The 22,412-nt window shown below is 39.3% G+C and overlaps 1 protein-coding gene across 2 annotated transcripts in view; it reads right to left on the bottom strand.

Moving 5' to 3' along the window:
- The window catches only part of bcl11ba (BCL11 transcription factor B a), a 50,330-nt gene extending 34,160 nt beyond the window's left edge, over positions 1-16,170 (bottom strand). For both annotated transcript variants that reach the window (XM_084096742.1, XM_084096743.1), the window contains exons 1-2: positions 14,036-16,170; positions 1,898-2,281 (exon numbers count right to left, since the gene is read on the bottom strand). In XM_084096742.1, coding sequence (XP_083952868.1) covers positions 1,898-2,281; positions 14,036-14,093 — 442 coding nt within the window. In that variant the 5' untranslated portion in view covers positions 14,094-16,170. The remainder of the gene's footprint in view (positions 1-1,897; positions 2,282-14,035) is intronic.
- Positions 16,171-22,412: the final 6,242 nt, after the last annotated feature.

The following is a 22,412-nucleotide window of genomic DNA, read 5'->3' as shown; positions in this document are numbered from 1 at the left end:
ATGTTTTGTTTAACATTTACAAAATGAGAATTTTGTTGAGAACAAAAATTCAGTATACTCTGGAATAAGCAATTTAAAAGGTTTACATCAACAACAACAACAAAAAATAAATAAATAATTAAAATAAATAAAAAATTATATATATATATATATATAAGGACAAAGATGCAAACATAGTCCAAACACCCGCAAGTGATCAATTGACTTAACTTAAAAAAAGAGGAAACCTGTTGCCGATAAACTTCATGCACAATAGAAAAAATTACGTTATGTGGAACTCTAGTGCACATAACCTAATTTTTTTTCTATTATGCATTAAGTTTATTTACGTAATAAACAGTTTATTTACGTAATAACTTTAAGGCAATCGGTTTCCTCACTTTTTTAAGTTTAGCCAACTGATAACTTTTTTACAGTGAAGTGTCAATTGCAAGTGAAATTTACTTAAACTATAATAATTTACAGTCAAACTATAATGAAATTCAACTTTTGCTGACGTAAGCAATGTATCATGACTGTCACTTCAATTAATAATGTATCATTAAAAATGTTCAATTAAGGGCGCTTACATATCTTTTCCTCTAGAACACCACAACACAGATACAGTATGTGAACGATATTAAGGGGGGTATTTTCACATTTCGCTACTGCACTGTTTGTCATTAATATGCAAGAAAAAAACAGCCATTAACTGTATTGTGCATTATTTCTATTTAAAAAGTAATTCTTATAAGTAAATTATAATACAGAAAATATAAAAGGTCAATTTGACTATTTACTGGTGCACTAAAACTTTCACTTTTGGACCCTGACCTCTTTATTTAGCAAATTGTGTGGTTAGCAAAGCACACGTTTACCAGTCAGTCTTTAAAAAAAAAAAAAAAAAACATCACTGACGAACTGTAGTGGAACAGTTTGCACGTAACTGTGTGAACGCTTGCATCATATTTCACAACTAACGCCAACACTCTCTCTGTGCGAGAAGCCAGCCAGTCAGTCAGTCTGGGAGTGAAGTTTGCATCATGTGAGGTACTGAGTAATTTAGCAGCGGCCTCATTATTACAGACATTTAAATACACGAGGCATTGTGGTGGCACGGAATAAATTGTCTCCGATGCCTCGGGTAACTTTCGCAAATAAGGATTGCGAGGCATTAAAAAACGACGTTATTAAAAACCGAGGCAGTGTCATAAGCCGCTCCCCTGCGTTTCCCCCGGTAACTTTGTCCAACCTAGAATATTATTTTATGAGACCCATTTCCCAAGATCCCTCCGGCTTCTTTGTGAAGGACTTGACTGTGCTGTTTTGTAAGATAACTGGGAGAGTTCTCTCCCTACAGCTGGACTAAACTAAACTGCCTCTTTACCCCTATTCAATAGGAAACTCACTCTTTTAATCCTACTCTATTTCTTTCCTTCTCTCTTCTCCTCTCTCTCTCTTTTTTTTTTTTTTTTGGAGCATTTGAATTTTAATGAGCTTTTCACCTTTTAAGCAGATGGCTCAGGCTGGATTTCTCCATGAAAGTAGGGTGAGTTCTCTGTCACGTCTTGCACAATTTGTTTCAACTACCAGAGTCCTTCAGGGGGTTTTAGGGCTTTGAGTCAGTAATGTGATGTTTCACTTTGCACGGCGTAGGCTCCCCTAATGAAATCAGCTGAAGGAAAAACAATCTCTCTTGAGGCTCGCAGATGAGCGGTATCACAATCACTACAGGACGCCCAGAGTCCTACCGAGGTAAATGAGTGCGTGTCTCCCTTTGTCTGCAACTCTGCAGGCTGTAAGTGTATGTTTGCGCACATCAGTTTTAGAAAACACGCTGGCGCGAGAGAACGTTCGAGTTCATTAGCGTCAGCTTCTTATGCCTGCTTGAAACTTTTCTGGAGAGAGTTTGACCTACCTGCCAGGCCACTTTCTAGCTTGGGGCAAATTCCTTTTGGGGGCGTCAACAGTCTCTCGTCCTCCTCTTCAGGTGTCACCTGGATTCCAATTTCGACCGGTTCCACCACTTTTCTCAGCTCGGCGCGGGGCGGCGAGGGGCTATTGCGGTCCGCCATCTTGTCGTAGCAGCCGTGGCCAGCCGTCAGACCCTGGCATTGCTTTTTCTTGTGCTCGATGAAGAGCAGAATGTCCCCCAGTGGGAAGGTTAGTTGGCACTGGCCACAGGTGAGGAGGTCGTGGTCGCCCAAGCCCGGAGGCAGAGTCCCAGGCATGCTGGGATCCAGCAGCGGGTGAGAGTGGAGATCAGCCACGGCCAGTCCCGCATCCACATGCTCAGCTTCCGCTACAAGGAAGACCAAAAGACAGAAGTGTTTTGAGACAACATGAAATCTTAATAAAATCTCCATATGTGCAGTGGTCTAAACAAATAAGAAAATTATTAATAACTTAGTCTACTTCTGAAATGACTTTTCTTTTCTGCTGATGTAACCGAGGCCATGTGGGTGAGGAAAAATATGAACCAATAATACCACAGAATAACACATTTAATCAAATTTCATAAACCAATCAGATCCTGATCAATAAAATCAAGTCCCACCCTAGATTATTTCCCACAAAATATTTTGGTTTTACTCTGAAATACATCCCTTCATGCAAATTAAATGCATTTACAAATTATCTTTAACTCTTCCAGATCCTTTAGCCTGCCTTCACCCTGATTTAAATACATCAGTATGGGAATTCAAAATAAAATACTGGCCACTTGGATGAGTAAAATTATTTACCAATATTTTCTTTTTCTTGCTGAATATTCTGTTTCACTCTGAAATGCATCACTTACAAATGTTCATTCATCATTAACTCATAAGTTGCCACTGTATCTATCCATGCATTTTTCCTCTTCCAGATTCTTAAGCCTGCCTTCTTACACAAATTCATGCGGGAGAAAAAACTGATATATAAGTATGGGAAGTTTAAAAAATAAAATATTGGTCGAATGGATGACAAAAAATTATTAACCAAAGCATAATACGCCCTCACAATCCAATCAAATAAAATCAAGTGTCACTAAATTATTTCCCGTTTAATATTCTTGTTTACTCAGAAATACAATAGTCACTTTATGCAGATTAACTGAGTTGATAAATGTCGATTCATCTATAACTCATTATTTGCAACTGAATCTACATCTTCCCATGCATTTTCCCTCCAAAACTGCATCCCTAGCCACCTTCATTCACCAATTCATGAAACAAAAACCTGACTTGAACACATCAGTGCAGGAAATTGAAATAAAATACAAATGACGGGGAACTTGAGACATAATCACACATTTTCTGAGTTCAGGGTCAGATCATTTAGCATTTATTTATTTGGCAGCTTGTTAAAATAAAGGAAATGAATGTTGGGGCCCATTTAAGCATTCACCTATGTCCCATGACAGTCCCACTAAACTTCGAGAGCAGAAAATAAAGGCCGACTTCAATTTAATCATCCCAGCGGCCACACACGAGGCACCTCACTCTCGTTCGGCGTGTTCTGTCCTGTAACCAGCCAACGCTTGATAAACATCCATATGTGAGGCCAAGACCCAAGAGCAAAGAACTGTTATTAATATACAATACAGTACTTGTGAGGCTGAGAATGAGTCCGCCAGACTTGAAACAGAAAGAGAGTTAGTCTGAAGGGAGAAGAGAGAGAGAGAGAGAGAGAGAGACCGAAAAAAGCAAGAAGGAAGGAGGGAGGGTTCTGTTTTTGGCTGTGAGAGATATTTGCACAGCCATGAGAGCAAGAGGCCCTGCAGATCTTCTGGTTGATTCTGTCACCTAGATAAACAGTGCAGTGCGACGGGCGTTGAAACCACAGAGTACCCCGGACAACCTCAGTCCCTCTCCCTCCATTTTGAAATTTCAGCCTCACCTTTAAGTATGCGGCCACAATCGGCCCTTTGTAGCCCAACGCCGAGTGCAAGAGCAGTTTTATCAAAGACAGTAGAGGCCCTTGACAAAGCCCCCTCGGGACCCCCTGACAGACAGCTCTGTTGATGTTACATTTGACAGCTTATCCTTGCGCCATACTAATCATAAGATCTAGACAAACACCTCTCTGACTGCCACTTTACACTCTTCAGCTTCCTGTCACTGCTTTCATGCTCTCTCTACTCAACACGCTGCATGATTTGGGTGAAAGCAGGAAAAAAGAAGAAAAACACTACCATAGCAACACTTAGAGCCACACCGCGAGCAGGTGCGGATTTTTGAAGTGCACATAAATCTGGAAAGAGAATGAAGGAAGGAATTCTCAAATTGTCAGAGCCTAAATGACAAATGTAAGACTTTTTTTTAAAGAAACAACGACCATGTGAAACAACCCATAAAAGCACATATTAGGATCTAATTGATTAGATTGTTTTAATTATTAAATTTGGCCTGTGCACGTTTTTTGCTTTTCACCAGTACGAGGCCTAAAAGCCTCTCTGAGGCCAGAGAAGCGAGTGAATCCATGCCGCTCACTGGAACGGCATGAGAAGAGACAGACGCCGAGCGAGACAAAGATGGAGGAACGGACCACTCTGCTCACACAACACAGGTAGCCCTGTTTACATCTCCCAGAGGAACCGCCTAACCACTAATTTTCGATGATAAATTACGAGCAGCCTGCGCATCCATCTGCAATTTGTCCACGGTCCAAATTATGAATGCGGACAGATTTGTAATGTCAAGCTCGGAACGCAGCTTTGAAAACGAAACCACTAAACCCACTCTTATCTCCATTTCAGACGAATGCAAACTACATTAGAGCGACTTTAGATCTGCATCCTGTTAAACAACAGCATCAACACTTTGCAATCATTAAGGAAGCATTACAGTTAGCATAAAGCATTAAAATTGTCACTAAAAGCACACATTGTCACTGGGTTCAGATTTTGCACCATAATGAAGGAAATAACTGAAGATGACTAAGGTACTTCAACCCCCCTTAAATCCAGCCCCCCGACCCCGACTCAGATATATAGGAGTGGAGCACAGACCTCCTCCGGGCAATATCAGACCATCTGTGCATTAGATTAGTCTGCATGTAAATAAAGAGAAAAGCCTACAGAGACTCATCAACCTACAGTATGTAATAAACTGCACTGAAATTATGACTGCGACTTATTTTAAATATATTTTCAAATATATATTTTCTAATTATCTCATTTATTTTTTCACAAAAAAATTATATTGTATATTACAAATGTATTATATTTGTATAATATTGTATATTACCATATCCATATCCATATATATATATAGATAAGATAAAACTTTTTTTGTATAAATTCATTGTTTGTTTTTTTGTTTTTTGTTTTTTACCCCACTATAAAGACATTTCTCCATTACTGGGGGAGGTCTCACAACAAAAACTGTTTTACATTTATTTGTAACTGTATTTGCACCTGTGAGCACATGCACAAAAAAGCATATGCGTTTGAACCGATAAATGAAGATTGCTTGCAGGCATATGTATGTGAGCAATATGCGTGCATGTACGCCTGTTTGTGTGTCACGCATTTGTGCATCCTGGGAAGCTGCACCAGCAGAGATGCACACACACACACACACACACACACACACAGGAACGACTAACCCTAACATACACATCACTACAGGAAGAGGTAATTTTCTATGAAGTTCAAAAAGACAACATGAACCACAGTGTATATTTTTGACATTTCTAATAGACTAGCTATAATTCGCCAAACAGGTAATAAGTTGTACAATAAAATAAAAAAACGTAATAAGCAGAGTTAAACTCTCAGACTGCGTAACAGGAGGTGAGAGTGAGATTGCAGCATCTCTGTACTGTGGGAGAGAATTTAAGGTGTGCTAGTGGAAAGCGTTAGTTTAATGTGTCAGAGGTCTAGCACAGAGCTGAATCAAAGTGACAGCTGGAGAAAAAACCCAGAGTGGTTAAGAACGAGCACAGCTGAAATTTTCTCTCTCCCTCTGTCCCCTTCTTTTGCTCTGTCTGTGCCAACCACAGGAAACACGCTGCTTGCAAGCAACGCCGCTAGTACGCACTTCAAAAGAAGGGACCCCCGTACACACAAACACACACACACACACACCAGGTGTTGTAATCATGTAAACATACGGTACAGTCTTGGACTTGACTATAGAGTCTGAACTAATCCATAAGGGAGTAAAACACCATAAATATGTCATTAATTCACCCTTATGTCATTCAAAACCTGTGAGACATTTCAAGCAGCTCTTTTCAATACAATTAAAGAGAATGATGACTGCAAAGAGAATTTTCAGTAAATAATAACTTAAATTCAGTCGAAGACTCAGAATATAGAATGTGAACAATTATGATGGTGTTTTATGGAAAAGAGCAGCTCAGACATTCTTACAAACCTCTCCTTTTGCATTCTACAGAAAAAAAAGAAAGTCATACAGGTTTGGAAAGACAAGCGGTTATATAAATGACAGAATTTTCAATTTTAGGAGATCTTTTCTTTTAAATAAGTCTCTTGAAGGTACGAGATTGAACTACGCAGGCCCGATCCGGTGGTTTGCGTTTCCTGCTCTAGGCAAACAGGTGAGAGTCTGCAATTCCTCACAGTCAGTCACACACACACACACACACACACTCATCCACCAGCGATAACAATGCTGTCACCAAGGTAACATTACAGCTCATGATTTTCTCTGATCCCTCAACAAATACTCCATATAATTCTATCAGGGCCACCGAAATGTCAAATGTTATTTGTCTTTATCAAGCACTCTCTGGCAGGCGGAGAGAAAGACAGTGAGGGACAGTGGAAGTAAGACAGTCTGAATAAAATTTATAGGTGGCTAAAAAAGGATGATATGAAATTAAATCTCAACTTTGGATCAAATACACTTACTATTTTACCTCAATTTCATTTTTGAATGAAAAAAGCACAATAAATACAGTAGGCAATATTTTTCATGCACGTACTACCTTAACATCATGCAATTAGTAAAACGTGGAAATGTTAAAAATAAGCCTCATTCACCCAAGAAATGCACACTAATGGGATTTCAGGAAAACATAAAACTAAAAAAATACATGGCTTCCAAAAACGAACATCACAAGGCACGTCTTAACACAGTTCTGGGATTTATCCTTTTCCATTCTGGATTTGCGTACCATTGTTCACGGGCCCTCTGACTCATACTTACGAAGTCTTTTTGTTTGTGAGGAACCAAATTGCTGTTGACAGGTATTTGGCTGATCACGGTACAGTCTGGCTTTCCCTCCAAAACACACAAAGGTCTGCGTGTTACGTAACAGCGCTTTAGCAGCCCAACGTTAGCGTACCTTTCATCCTCGGACTGTCGCCCTGCAAACCTCACCATTAACGCTCGGCGCTCTTTGGCTCACGGTTGAGCTGTTGAGATTTTCCGTAGTGATATCAGGACGAAAAGTCTCAGACATCTTTAAGGGTTTTTTCAGCCATTGCTAATGTTAGGGCCTTATTAGACAACACACACCATTTAACGGATTTCATATTGTTTTTTACTGGGTCCATAAATTTTCGTATTTAAATCTTGAAAGACTTTATAATGCTGTCCAGATATAAAGATTTACCCTGTGCCAATTAAAGCCATTCACAGAACTGTGTGAGCGGAGGGCTGAGCGTGCTGAAAATGAAAGCCAGGGAAAGGGCCTAATCAAACAATAAAAAGCTCCGCTTTACTGTTTGTGCGTTATTTTCTTATGTTTCCCCATCAGCCCAAGCTGCACAGGAGAAGAAGCAGTGGGTGGGGGCTTCGCTTTTTGTGCTGCTACGTACACAAACCTCACCACACCAGCCCACAAACTAAAATTCTGAAATACCCACTCTGAGCCGCCCGCTACCCAAGCGCATACATGTAACAGAGATGCAGGCTAGCTGAGTAGGACAGGCTGGATTTGGGTTGAGGCACGCAAACAAACAAACACACACACAAACAGATTGACAAAGAGGTAGCGAGTCAACGGCAGCAGTCTTCACGTCCGCCGTGCGTGCAAAAGGCCTGTGTAACACATGCACACGTATCAGCGGCGCGTACAGGAATTTATCAGGAATGAATTAGTCTGTCATTAATCTCTAACCTACAGTCAAGCGTACCAACGCTCAAACCGCAAACCTCCGCCTTGCGCTAGGCCTCAGTTTTTCCTGTTTTCTCTTGCTTAAAAACTTCTCTGTGACCTGTTTGTTTAGCTAAATTTGTGTCAAAATGCATTACATAAAACACTCTTCAATAAGTGACACCATCATGTTTTAGAAAACTGCTAGCCCGAAGGCCTTCGCAAATCCTATAAAATAAAAAACAAAGAACCACACTCGTTCAGGATATTTAGATGCTTTAGCTTCTGTGCAGATGCAAAGCGCCTCGCCGAGGTTTTAAAACACTAGTAAATGCGTGCGCGGTGGTGGCGTGCATGTGTGAGCGCAAAGCGTGGTGCATGTGCAAATGAAGCTGTTAACAAGAAGAGAACAGGGATCATCGTGGCACGCGGCGGCGGTGGAATTTTAAAAGCGTGATCCTCGGCCGCCGCGCCGGCACTAGTCCATTGTTTAATTAAAAAAGGGGGGGAAAAAAGAAAATGAGTTGTCTTGCAGGTAAAAAGAGATTAACATGATGATGTCCACTGGGAGCCCGTCTAAGCATCACTAACCCTTTATCTGCAAATCTCATCAGGGAGATATTACCTAATATTTTCACAAGGAAAGAAGATGGGAGGAATTATGGGTAGCTGGAATGACTAAATATCACCTGAAGCTTAGCGTCTCTCTTTTTCCCCCCCTGCAAAGCTTTTGTTTCTAATGAAATAACACTAAAAGGCACGTGCTGTATATCACAATCGCAGAACTAGTAACACATTCCCACACAACACACTCATCTGATGCTCAGGAAGCGGAGCGTTTCCATGCTTGGAGCCGGTCAGAACTCAGCCAGCTGTGGGACGTCAAACACTCAAGCCACTATTACGAGTGTCTATCCCTCATAAATCAAGCCATGGAAAACTATGCCCACTTTTGATGACGTCCAAAGGATTCAGTCGCCTTGATGCATTTATATTGACAGACAGCCATAGACTTCTGTACATTTCATCAGAGAGGGATTTCTGTTGCTCTCTCCCTCTCCCGCTCGTGGCGCAAACAAAAGGCACCTGAAACTGAAAGGAAGAGAGAATATGCAAGCATATTAATCAAATGTGCCAGGCAGACATTTTGCCCATTGTTATGTGGAGAGTGTAAGCTCTGTAGAGGCTACCATTTTTTATATCACAGACTCAAATTTATTTATTTAGATGGCAAGAACAATAGGTCCTCAGTCAGAGGGGCCCACAAGTTCCAGAGACACTTCATCATTCACTTTTAAGCACGCTTGGAAAAAAGAACGAGGTGACGTTCAACCTAAATTTGTTTGTTTTGGTGTCACGTGTCTAAATGAGCACTGAGAAGCGATCCAACTCGCTGTAAATTATTAAAAAAGTGCTTGAGCGCTAAAGACAAAGTAAAAAAAAAAGGGAGAGAGAATGACAGAGCCATCATGTTTTAAGAGCAGCTGCTGCTGTGAGGCGTTGACAGTTTGCATCTGAGCATGTGTTAATGGCAGTATCGTTTGAAACATCTATGCAGAGTCGTCGGAAGCCGCAGCCCCCTATTTCACTCGACTTAACCATTTAAGTACATTTAGGAAATATGTTTTTAGACTTTTTCAGAACTGTCTTCCACCCCCACTGGCAGACTTAGAGCTCCCCCTAGCAGGTCATGGCCAGCAAACTCTGCACTGCAAATGCAAGGTGGCCCAATTCAGCACCCAGACAAAACGGAAAAAAACCAAAAAAAAACAAGGACATTTGATTCCCTGAACTATAAAAGAAATGAATAAAATGAGCATTTAAAAAGGAAACGTGAATATATTTTCAGACCTGTTTAGTTTAACTTAAAATATGCAATTAAAAAAAAAAAAAAAAAATGAAACCCTGCCTATCCCATACATACTTTTGCAAATTACAAATAAATAAGCAAACATTTTAGAAATAAATAAACAAATAAAAAGGAAAAGACGATTTATTATGGATTTCTGAAGCTGCACACCTGCATCCAAATGCACTTTTTTAGCTACTATAATCAAATATGTTAATGTCTTAACAAACAGGCAAGGATGTTTTTTGATTCGAGCTATTATCATAAATTAAATTCTCTCAGATGTGATGACATGAAGTCATGGCTAAGATTTATGTCCTAAACACATTCAAAAGCAAGACAGTTTCCTGTGCTGGCAGGTCTAATGTGAAACATGCATCTCAAGCAAGAGCTGAAAATTTATGTTACAACTTCATAATTCCGCAGCTCACCGGAGGAAAATTACCTTCTCGCTGTCATCTGATTTCCTTCATTTGAAGAGGACATCTGTTAACTCGCTTTTAGATTTATTTTTAAAGCACTACTGTATAAAGGCACTACACTGACATGACAAATTGAACAGGTGTAAAGATCTCATTTAAATTCAGCTAAATCGGTGATGACATGAATACACTCAGTGAACGTAAACATTAAGAAAATGTATCTAAAAATGACAGTAATTTAGAGAACACTAAGGGCTTGTACGATATGTGATTTTCATAATTCTTTTTAGAAAACGACAAAACTGGAAAATACTCTGGATTTTTAGTTCAGTCAATAAAATAGAATGAAAATTCCAACATGTATAAAGAAAATACGCTAAACACTGCAACCGTTCGCATTTCACACAGAATTAATAAACCACTGGGTTTATAGAATATGTGTTTGAGTGGCGTGATGTAGCACACAAACCACAGGCTGATAAACCATTAAAACTACTGATGTACAGCACTGCAAAGTTTGCAGATCGCTCCCGCCGAGAACACATAAATTACCGTTTGGACGTAGACTACACACACACACGCACTCTGTCTCTCTCTCTCTCTCCTGAACACTTGAGCAGACAAAAATTGCCACTCACTAACTCGAGGCTAATCCAGCTAAGACACCATGGTTAACGAAACTAAATACCACAGAAGACATGCTGACGAGCAGACATGCACACACACACCCTTGTTTACAGCTCCAAATATGTCCTCAAAAATGAAACTTTGAGGTTGGGACCTTTCTGTTTTTGACCTTGACATGTAAAGCAAAAAACAGAGATATCAACTGCCGTCCACATTTGCATGGCAATTTTGCTGCTCTGCAAGAAGCTTTTTCCCATAATCAGCCACATATCAAATAGAGTAAGAGTGATCAAGCTGGCACAGGGTCTTTGAGCTTGCACATTTGCACACATGCTAGCATGCACGAAAAATTCTAGTACGAACAAAAACACTCGTTACATCAAAATCATAGCCACAAACTCGTACACATCAGCATGCGATGAGAATTCCGAACTACGAGGAACGAACGTACCCCTGAGCTCAGATGACTATCTGCCAGCACCTGGCCTACATGTCCTCTGCATAAAAAAAACACTAAGGCATGATACGTTTGAGGAACCTCTCTGAAGCTTATATATTCATTCACCGGTGAACACCTTTCAATCTCTAGTTTCTAAGAAGGAGAAAGTCAACCACCTTCCTTTCTCTCTCTCTCTTTCACTGTGTGCATGTAAAAAATAAAAAAAAACACAAAAGCTTGATGTCTAAACTGGCGTCTGCTTTACTCTGTGCACGTCTGCATTTGTGTCCGTTTGTGTGTGTGTGAGTGTGTGTGAGGGAGAGAAAGCACTCAGGGAAAGTTCCTTGGTGTAACTGGAGCATTCTGAAATTTAAAGCCCAAATTAATAACCACAGCCATTGTACATGCAATGACTGATGGGACATGTGATAACTATAGCGACAGAAATTCAAAAAGGGTCATTTTCCACTAAACCAGAATGATTGTTTTACATGCGTATTGAACGGATGCAATTTATGCAGTAAACAAAATCGGTTTGCACATGCACATGCTGGTGCACAATTAAATATGAGAACGAGATATAAATGACTGTCATGATCGCATATGCGGGTGACACACAAAAAGGGCAGCGCATGCCCTATGGCAAACCTAGCTACATGCAATACAAACAAGATCATGTGCATTAAGCTTTAAATAACATCTCAATTCTCATTCGGTCATAAGTCATAGTCATAATCGTAAGACTCAGGCATAATTGTAAACTCAACAGCAAATTCAAACACACAAAGAAAAGGCATGCTAAATGTTTACAGTGCATCCGCGTTCATATGTGCACAAACAGTAACAGATTAAGCCATTAACAAAAGAATGGTGTGTGTTAGGGCATATATGCACAGCATACATGGCCCTAACCCTGCAACACAAAACAGATTTGGGTGGTATTACATCACTAGGTTCTGCTATGAATTATCTATGCTCTGTAGACTACACTTAAGCATGAACATGAAACTAAATCAGGACAGATTTGATTGTCTTTTGAGTTATCTGATATGTTTTACTGCAACAGTTGCATTCCAGGAAAAATACACGTTTTAAAATTAGTTGCTGGATGTGTATATATATATATATATATATATATATATATATATATATATATATATATATATATATATATATATATATTTATTTATACATACACACACACACACACACACACACATACACATACACTGTCTCCTAAAAATGATGCAAAAGTCTCTCAAGGAAAATCTAAAAAGGAAATTATCATCATGCAATCGAATATAACTCTTGTCTTTGTTTGGAACTTTGTCACGAAAAGTCTCTCTATTTCAGTATCAGCCTCACATTACCTACGCTGTACAGTCACAACCTTGACTCGGGGGCACACCTAAGTGTGAGAAACATTATTAGACCTATGCCTCCTTTGTTTCTTTGTACTGTGCAAACTTCTGTTTTCTCCATAAAAGTACAGGCATTGCATAAAAAGGTGAGTTGCGTAAGAAGCCAATTCAAAAATGAATTTTCTTAATTAGTATAACAGCTAAAGTAAAAGTAAACTTGACATTTGTATCGCTTACTTTGAGATCAAGTTAAATTTCATCGAAATAATTTTCCTTGCTCTGACACCTCTTTTCCTTCAAGTGCACATCTAAGATTTAAAAGCACAAATGTTGCACAATTACAATCAATTTAACCTAGTTCTCTGCAACCGTGCAGTGTGTGCACTGTAAAAATAAAACCTTAAACCGTTCATGTGCTCGGTGGTTACAGGTAGCTTCTCACCTTGAGAACTACTACACATATCTTGTCAAAAAGTGCAAAGACTTTGGTTTAAAATGAAACATGATACATAAAGTTACACTGCATTAGGATTTGAGAAGACAGGCCTACAACTCGAGCAAGCAATTTTTGTAGGCTAAATAAAATGTATTTTATCTTGCAATAAATTATTTTAATGATCATATATAGCCTATTAAAATGTCCAATTCATATATAGGGATTAAACTAGAGAAAATAAAAATAAACCATATTCACTCTAAATTAGCATAATTTATGAAATTATGTCTAAATACTAAAATAGCATACACCTCATTCAACCTACACTTCTATTTAAACTAACAAAACTTAACTTTACATCAACTTTGCAAATACTTCAATAATCAATGCAATTTAAAGTTTTTAATCTGATCTCATGGCCTGCTAACAATTCTTACATTAATCCAAACTATCTGATAGCTTATTAAAATTAAAAAACACAAAAAATACAAAACATACTAAATGAAAGATTTGTATTTTAAGGCAGTCCAGAAAATGGTTCTTATTAATTCTCTAAATACAGTTTCAAGTAAATCACTTTTTAATTCTTTTAAGTAGCACTAAGTATATAAACCTGACTGTTTGCTTAAAGCTGAACTCATAAATATCTTAACAATTAATTGAATTAATTCGACTGTTCCAATTCTGTTCTTCTACTTGAGAAGATTATAATGATTTAACGCATTTTAATGTAGTCAGTTCATCACTAACACCACAAACTCACACACCAATCGTTACTCTCATTACTAGACCGATTTTAAAAAAAATCGCTAAACATGGCTAAACAACCACATAAACACAAATAATAATAAGTAAAACAAAAGATTGACTTACGTGTTATAATTTCTCTTTGCGACAAATGCTGAGGGTTTCCCTGCTTGCGACGGGACATTGCCCTGGCATTTACACTGGCATCGCCCAGAGACCCGCACAAGGAATAGTCGGCTCGCGTCTTCTGTCCTCCGTGTCCGTGGCGTGAGCTTGTTTCCTCCCTCGGTAACAAACTTGTTTCCTGGGACTTCCAAAGAACTGCCACAGCTCCGAGCCGTGGATAGAGATAAGGGGTTCCGTGAATGTGAGAGAAGCGAAAGTGTCTTTGCGCTCCGGCTCTCCAGATGACCAGAGACGCGCAGACGCTCAGTACCTCAGCGACACACACATGCACTTCAGCTGTGCCGCGCGATATCTGTCCGAGGGCGAAAATATCCTTGACGAGTGACAGTTGTGAAGAAACCACTGGAAATGTCTCAGAATGTGATACCCGGTGCGTTTGGATAGGTTGGACCCTGTGGTGGCTCTCTCTTCGTCCGGTCTGCGCCTTGTGGATTTGTCAAAGGCAATTCTTTTTTTCTTTTCTTTTTCTCTGAGTCAAAATAATTCTAAAAAAAGAAAAATAGTCTACTTATTAGATTGGATAAAAACGAATCCAATTTCTCCTTGAGTTGGCACTTGATTGTGCCAAGCACTGGACAGTTCTTCTTCTCTCCTGGGCTCGAAGTGCATGCGATGCCCGGTTACTTTGCACTCTCTCCAACTCTTTGCACTTGCTCCCCTATTCGGCTTTGCGCACTGGAGACCAGGGACATGGACTTGCCACCTCCTTTCCAAATGAATGAAGCTTTTTTTTCTCCCTTTTCTGCCTCTATGAAGATGGCGGAGTCCTGCTTCTCCGGGAGCTCTCTGTGTCTCTGTGGCGAGGGCTGCCTCCGTACAATGGGATAAAATTCAAGTTCAAGTGCGGACGTGACGTTAAGTCTACAGTGGGAAAGAAAATTGGAGACTGCAAGAGCACTGGGGGCGACTAGTGGTGGCTTTTCACAACTATCGGATCACCAGAACAGTGGTGGAGAGCGTGGACATCGCGAGCCGCTGTATTACACACACACAGACACACACACATACACACACACACAGACACGCGCACAAACACACAGCACCTGACAGACCGGCGCACTGCTTGTCTGTATCCGCTTTAGTGCAAATAAAACAATGCAATATTGCATGCACTACAACGTTAGCTTTTATTTAAAAAAAAAATAAAAAAATATATATATATATAAAAGAGTTTGCCCGTGATTATGTTAATGTAAATTACATTTACATCTTTTATGCATGCAAATAAAATAAAAATAAAAAAGGAAAACTGTGATATTGATATTCATGCATTAACAGTAAATATTAAAATCAGAAAATCTCAAATTATTTGATAGAAAGATTAAAGCATGAATGCATGCACAAAGAATACACTTAAGCGATACATAAGTGTGCTGTTTTCCTCACAAGCAATAAATTACATGAGACAAGACAGGCGTTGATATACTCGCATCACATTTCTTCTTTATGTGTTTTATGTCCTACAGAAATGACATTATTGAATTAAACTCACATTTGGAGAAGGAAAAAAATCTGAAGGAAGTAAAAATATTGTGAAGTGTACAATGTACATTTTTTAATCTGTTTTAGTAGGCAATCTAATGTATGTTTTTATCATTTAAATCCACATATTGTTGTTTAAAAATTTTTATCACATTTACAGTATTTGAACAAATTATTGAACACTAGAACTGTTGCATGCGTCGAAAAGCAAGACTGAATACTGGAGGAAATGAAAATAGGGAGGTGTGTTGTGCAAATACTTGCATGATTTCAGTTTACTGGGTGAAATGCAAGCTGTGTTCCTTTGCTTCTGTTTTACACTCAGCGTGCATCAGTAATATGAAAGCTGGTCATGTGGCTCAGATATTTTAATACATTTTTGACTGTATTATATTTGGCGGCAGGTTCTTCGGTATTGGTATAGTTTCTTTAACATTGTGTTTTAAAAAGCTAAAAGTCTTTTATCAGGCTCTAAACCTTTTTTTCTCTTTAGAACCAACCTTTATTTTTTAAAATTGCTGGTTCTACTGAAGTCTAATCAACTGACATATGGTGTCAAATTATATGGTGATATGAATATCAATTGAACAATAAATTCCAATGAATCATGCTTTCTGGGTAATCTTCTTTCAAATACACAGAGTTTGCACCTTTGTTTTAAAGTTCAAGTTTTAACCTGGGCTTCTCATCAGTGTCACTCTATAACCTGCTAGTTTGTTTAAAATGACACTTCAATTAAAAAATTAGAGGTCACACTTTAGTGTTCATACATGTGTTAACACTGAGGTAAACTAATGAACTACAAGCACAAAATATGTAATTATTTTCTAGAATTCTAGCACTTAATTATAGTAACATGTAATATGTGAACATGTTTAGTGTAAACTGAAACCAATTAGATGGAAAAAAAGTAAGCTAATGGTATGGGATTGAGAGGGAACAGGACAAGTTATTACCATTTTAATTCATATGGAGACTGTACCTTCAACAGTTGATTAACTTGGTGTGTAAAAGAGCCAAAGGCGCACAGAGGGTCCGGCTTGTGCCAGTTCAGAGGCAGGTAGTGCCCAAATGAGAGCGTGTCTGCGTCGTTCCATCTGCTCATTATCCATCATGGGATGTGACGCTGGGTGGCACAGCCTCGCCAACAATGCTGTATATATCCTGCCACTGTCTCTCATTTATCCTCCGCCCCTGAACTCTGCTAAATGAAACCACAACTTTCACGTAAAGTATTTGAAGAGATAGATAGATAGATGGATAGATAGACATATAGATAGACAGACATGTAGATAGGCAGAGAGATACTGTAGGCAGATTTCTTGTCACATATCAAGGAAACTGAGCCTGAGTTACAGAATTACATTTGAAATTTCAGGTGTTGCCAAAAAAAAATATTTTTATGATTTACAAGAATGTTTAAATCTGGAGACATCATCTTCCTGGAAATCAAGGTTTTTGCTGATATGGGCTCTGCTACTGCTGGCTCCCTATAAAAAACATGAAATGTTCTCTGAAAAGCAGTGGTTGCCCACAGCTGAGAATCCTATTTTATTGCATGAATTCATTGGACACGTCCATTACTTTGCTCAGTTTCGTATTGAGTTTTTCCCCCGTATGCCAATACATTTGTCTCTATAACAGTAGGTTTGGCTGAAATCACAGGTTTAAAAAAAAGAAAAGAAAACCTGAGAACCAACTTTTTCCTCCATATATTACCAGTGAGAGTGTAGGAATAGTGTCTTTCATTCTTGTTGACACAGCAATTGTATGCACATGTAGATTGTGAGGATCTAAAATGGTTATTTAAAAAATTATATGAAACTATTTTACACATTTTTGTTTTAATGGTAATAAAGTTACCTGTATTTTGGGTCACATTTTCTTAGGTGCTTAGGGAATTTGGACACATGAGCATCTTCATTTATGGCTAGTTCCATTAAAGACAACTTCCATACATGCGCCTATGGAAGAAAGCAATGGCAAAATGATATAAAACTCATTTTGTGCATCTCAATAAAGTCCTAAATGCTGTTCTTTAAAAACAAAGTAGCCTACTAACAGAATAAAATACAGACAACGTTGTTTTTATCAACATAACCTGCCTCTCTGAAGTAAATCACGAATCAAATATTGGAAGCACAAACTCTAAATTTAGTTCACTTCACCAGAATTTAGATACAGCGCACCATATTTTATATTGCAATGCTCATGCAATAAATATCTCCATATGTAATGTCAAACCCAGACATTAAATTCTTAAAATTTGTGTTCAGTAATAAGGACTAAGTGTGTCCGCCACACTTGACAAGATATATTTATTTGCAATCTAGCTCTTCTATGTGCTGAACTTGCAATGCAACAGTACCCTCTATTGGCCAATTATTGCCATACAAATTCACAAGCTTGGATTTCAAACACCCATTTCCTTCAATTTCACACATCGTAAATCTTTTTATTATTTTTTATTTTTTTATTCATGGCAAAATGAAACAACCAACCTCATTTGGAATGGCTAACATGTATTCTGTTGGAATTAGTTATCTACATATGTACACAGTTCCTGTTTTCCCTTCATCTACTTTGTATTTAATTAAAACTGTGGTCTAAAAGTGTCTTTACTTACAAATTAGTTTAATGATAATTAAAAAAAATATGTTGTCTCTCCAACACTTTATAACAAAGACCTGAACAGACTTTTCGTATGTTGAAGGATGCCATCTAGATTGAATTTAATTAGCATTTAGTCACCTTGGTTTTACTTCACTACTTGGAAAACTCACCATATACAAGCCAATCACAAACATATTGGATGTGTGTTTGCTTAGAGATAGCAATATAGCAAATGTAAAAGTTATAAAAAAATAAAATAAAATAAAAAATAGCCTGATGTGCACTATCAGCCTGCACAAAACAAAGAATTTAAATGTTAATTTGGGGAAATGACTGTGGAAATGAAACCAAGAGGGACAAAATCTACCTACATTTTTTCAATTCAGGAACAAAATCTAAAACCCACTAAAAATCACGACGAATATGAATACACACCCAGCATATCCTCATCATAAAGCTCATTAGAATCAGTCTATGAAGATTCATCTTATTTCATCTGTCCCCAACTCTCTCTCACCCCTGCTTTGTCACCATCAAGAGAGAAACATTAATCTAGTGAATCTGAAGGAATGTCAGCCTTAATTGCGGTTCATTGGGGGAAAAAAAGAGATAAAATGGAAAGACATGGCTTTGTCAAGCAATAAAAGATGTGAGCGATAAGACCGTCTGATAAATCACATCTCAGCCTCCTGTCATCACTCAGCTCAAGGCCTGGTGGCCATCTTGTGGGCGGCTCTCACCTCAGGCCTGCAAATGAAACCAAACAGTTTTGTTTCTGCCCATGGGGCTTTCAGGACGTCTCCTATCACCGACCCCTGTTGGGACGGCACATCCCCTGCACTTTGCGAGACCCGGCGAGGAGGTCCAGGGGGGTAAAACATGACTGTTTGAAAAGAAAAATGGCAACAGAGTGTGACTAAATCGGTTTGCTTGGCAGCCGGACAAAGGCTTGATTCCACCGCTCCCGAGAGAAAACGCGGGGCCCGCGAATCCTGGCATCAGATCGGAAAGTTGAACGTTGCCAAAGGCGCACATTCACAACAATTAGCTACGTTTTCAGTCCCAGCCCCGTGGTTATCCATCCCCTAGGTGGTTATCTAATCGCCTGCTTTTGTTTAGAGGAACAGCTCTCTTTCACTCTGGGCTGACATCCTTTACGCCTGCCGGCTGGCGCTTCTCTAAATCTGCAGAGGAGCGCGGGAGTGGCGGCCCATCAAGGAGTTTAAGTAGATAAACAGGGACGTACACAACCTCTTAATGCAACTTCTTAAGCCTCTAGTGCTCAAAGAGCGCCACAAATGGGGCGATCGTCTAGTTTCTAGCACGCACGCAAGACAAGCTTTGCTGGAGAAACTTTCAGAAGAGGTGTGAGAGTGCCGGCCTGTCGACTTAAAGCCACCACGGAGAGGGAGATCTGGCGTTTGAGGAGACCACAGGGATTAAACCGAAGAAATGTGGAGAAGATCTCGTCTTTATCCTTTAGCTTCTTAGCTGATGTCAGTTTTGCTCAGCTGTCCCCTTTTTCAGTTTTCCCCTGGCAGCACATTTCATCGCTGTGGTGTCTGTGGCATGAAGCTGTCCATCATTAAATCTACTATAACCTAATGGCTCATACGCACTCAGTGTTGGTCAGATGACCGTGTGTGCTGAGGTTACCCTGAGGTGTGTGTCTTTACAGTGATGAATTGTATGGTCGCCGTCTCCTGCCGTCCTTACACAGAAGTCACTCCCGGTTCACACCGATAATGCCGCTCCTGCTGCAAATATGGGGCTCATTTACATCAAGCGATGACAAATGTGTGTGTGGGATTGCGTACAGGCGTGTGTCCTCCCACCGAGAGCTCGCGGGATGGTTCGGGGCTGTACCGTATCAAACGGCCTGACACGCTTTCAACAAGAAGACCAGGCGCAACTGCTGCAAAGTACAAAAATGATGACACAAATTAGTTCTTATTGTTTTCTTGTGGGCATGTTGCAGTGATGCAATCATGAGCAATGCTCACACTGCCATTTTTGAAGTGTCAGGGTACAAGAGAACGATGGCAATCCAGTTACCTTGCTATCATCCCTTCAGGAACGACTTTGCCACAACCATCCTTATATCTGCAAGATGAAATAATGAAGCAGGAAGGGACAAGAGGTCATGCATTGCAATGATTTTATCAAAGTTAAGCACAACATAAAGCTTAACGGTGTCCTTAAATGGGCAATTACTTTTATAAAATGGAGGCAACAACAAATGAATAAAAATCCCAACGGTCAACAAATTTCTGCATCACAAAAATAATGACCATCACTGTACTGAAGTCAAAACAAATTGTTAAAATATTATTAAGAGAATATTTACTTTGAAGGTTAACAGTTCATCTTTTTTCTACCCACTAATCGAGTAATATGAGATGTATAAATAAATAAATACATTTTGAAAAATAAATCAATGATATTTATTTATAAATAGTATTTAAAATTAATTAATTATGGACACTAATTAAATATTACTTTATACATAATTTCCAGATAAATAAATAATAATACAATTCGAAAAGAAACAAACAAACAAACAATAATTTTGACCTAAAAGCATATTAAAACATTACTAATATCAAATTAAAATGATCAGGTAAATGATCACCTTAAGTTAACATATTAACTTTGACAGCCCTAAAAAACAATCTTTTCTTTTTTTCTTCCTCAAATGATCCGTAGACCCTTAAGCAAACCCTTGCAACCAGAGTTTAAAAAACTGGTCTGTAGCAAATTTGGCACATTAACATAGAATTCAATCAATCTGCGGTCACAGGTGCATACATCAGACGGCTTTGAATGTGGCTCATCCAATCAGATTGCAACTTTAACTTTTATAAGGTAAATCATGTTTTTGGCTATCATAATGTTACGACTGCCATTTGAGCAGTGGTGCAGATTCTTTCACAGCAGACTGCAAGCGGTGGACAGAGTTAATCAACACGTCTCTCACTCACACACACACACACACACACACACACACACACTGACCCCACAGGCTGAACCTGCTGTATTTGTTTGTCGCAGTGACTTGTTATCAGGAATCAGCGTTTCGAAGGAACACCATACATACTTTACACAAATAGGTCTTTGCACACACACTATCTCTTAGACACACACACAGGCGTACAATCTTCGTGGGCCCTGCACTCTGATGGTGAATAATGGCGTCCTTTTTTGAAAGCGGCAGTTCCAGTCGTAGTCTTCTCCATCCAGCACCATCAGCACTTTAGAAGATTAAGTCCTACCTTCCCTTATCACACCATGCTCCCTCCTGCAGGCTCGACACGGGGTCCTCGCAGGCCGGCCATGTCCCCCCTCTGCCAGCCCCGCGTCACCGTCTCGACAGGGCCTTCATTTTGGCCTCTCCGCCGACTATCTCCTTGTTTCACATTTCTCTCCTCCGCGCTCCGAGCTCATCTCACTTCGGTCGTGCGATTCATCACCCCAGGATCAGCAGCAAACGGCCTCTCCGTCATTGAGCGTTATCTACCATCTCAATGTCAGCCCCTTCAGCCAGACTGTGCCACGTTGCACTGGGTGGAACGAGAATAAGAGAAAAGACAAGCTTGATTTAGGAACTTTTGGGCTAGATCTATAATAAAAGATGTTAAAAATAGATTTTTATGGTCCTGGATGCTGACCTGTCAATACAATATTCCATCCATGCAGCTAAGTAAGAGCGTCTACATATCGCAAAACACAGAAAAGCACAGTGTTACAGGAAAAGATCTTTAGGAATCTTTCAGGAATGGATTAATCAACCTTTTCAGCCTAATAATGTTCGATAGCGACCACATAGCGTGCGTCTCGCCTGATGCGTTAGTTAGAGGAAATGTACCACCTTGTATCCGAGTAAGCTTTAATCCCTTATCAATACAGTGCTTGCCCTTAATTATGCAGAGGTGACTGATAAATTAGTTTAGACAGAATTGTGATTATCAGTTCAATCTGCCTCTATCTGGAATTAAAATCGATGGCTCATCAGCACACTACATGCCACACTAGCCCAAAAGGTGGAATACACAATACAGTGCACAGCACTCGCAGGAACCGTGTGATATCTTTTCACACTCCAGTTCACTCACTTTTTTTTCCCAAATTGATTTTCCTTATGATTATTTATGTAATTGGTTAAATGGATGTCACTTTGTTTTAAAAAAGTAGTGGGGAGTAATAAAATAATGACTTGTTGGTC

The sequence above is a fragment of the Abramis brama genome (assembly GCF_963993115.1).
Source record: "Abramis brama genome assembly, chromosome: 21".
NCBI classification, from domain to species: Eukaryota; Metazoa; Chordata; class Actinopteri; order Cypriniformes; family Leuciscidae; genus Abramis; species Abramis brama.
The sequence above is the reverse complement of the archived record's forward strand: the minus strand, read 5'-3'. Positions and strand labels throughout refer to the sequence as shown.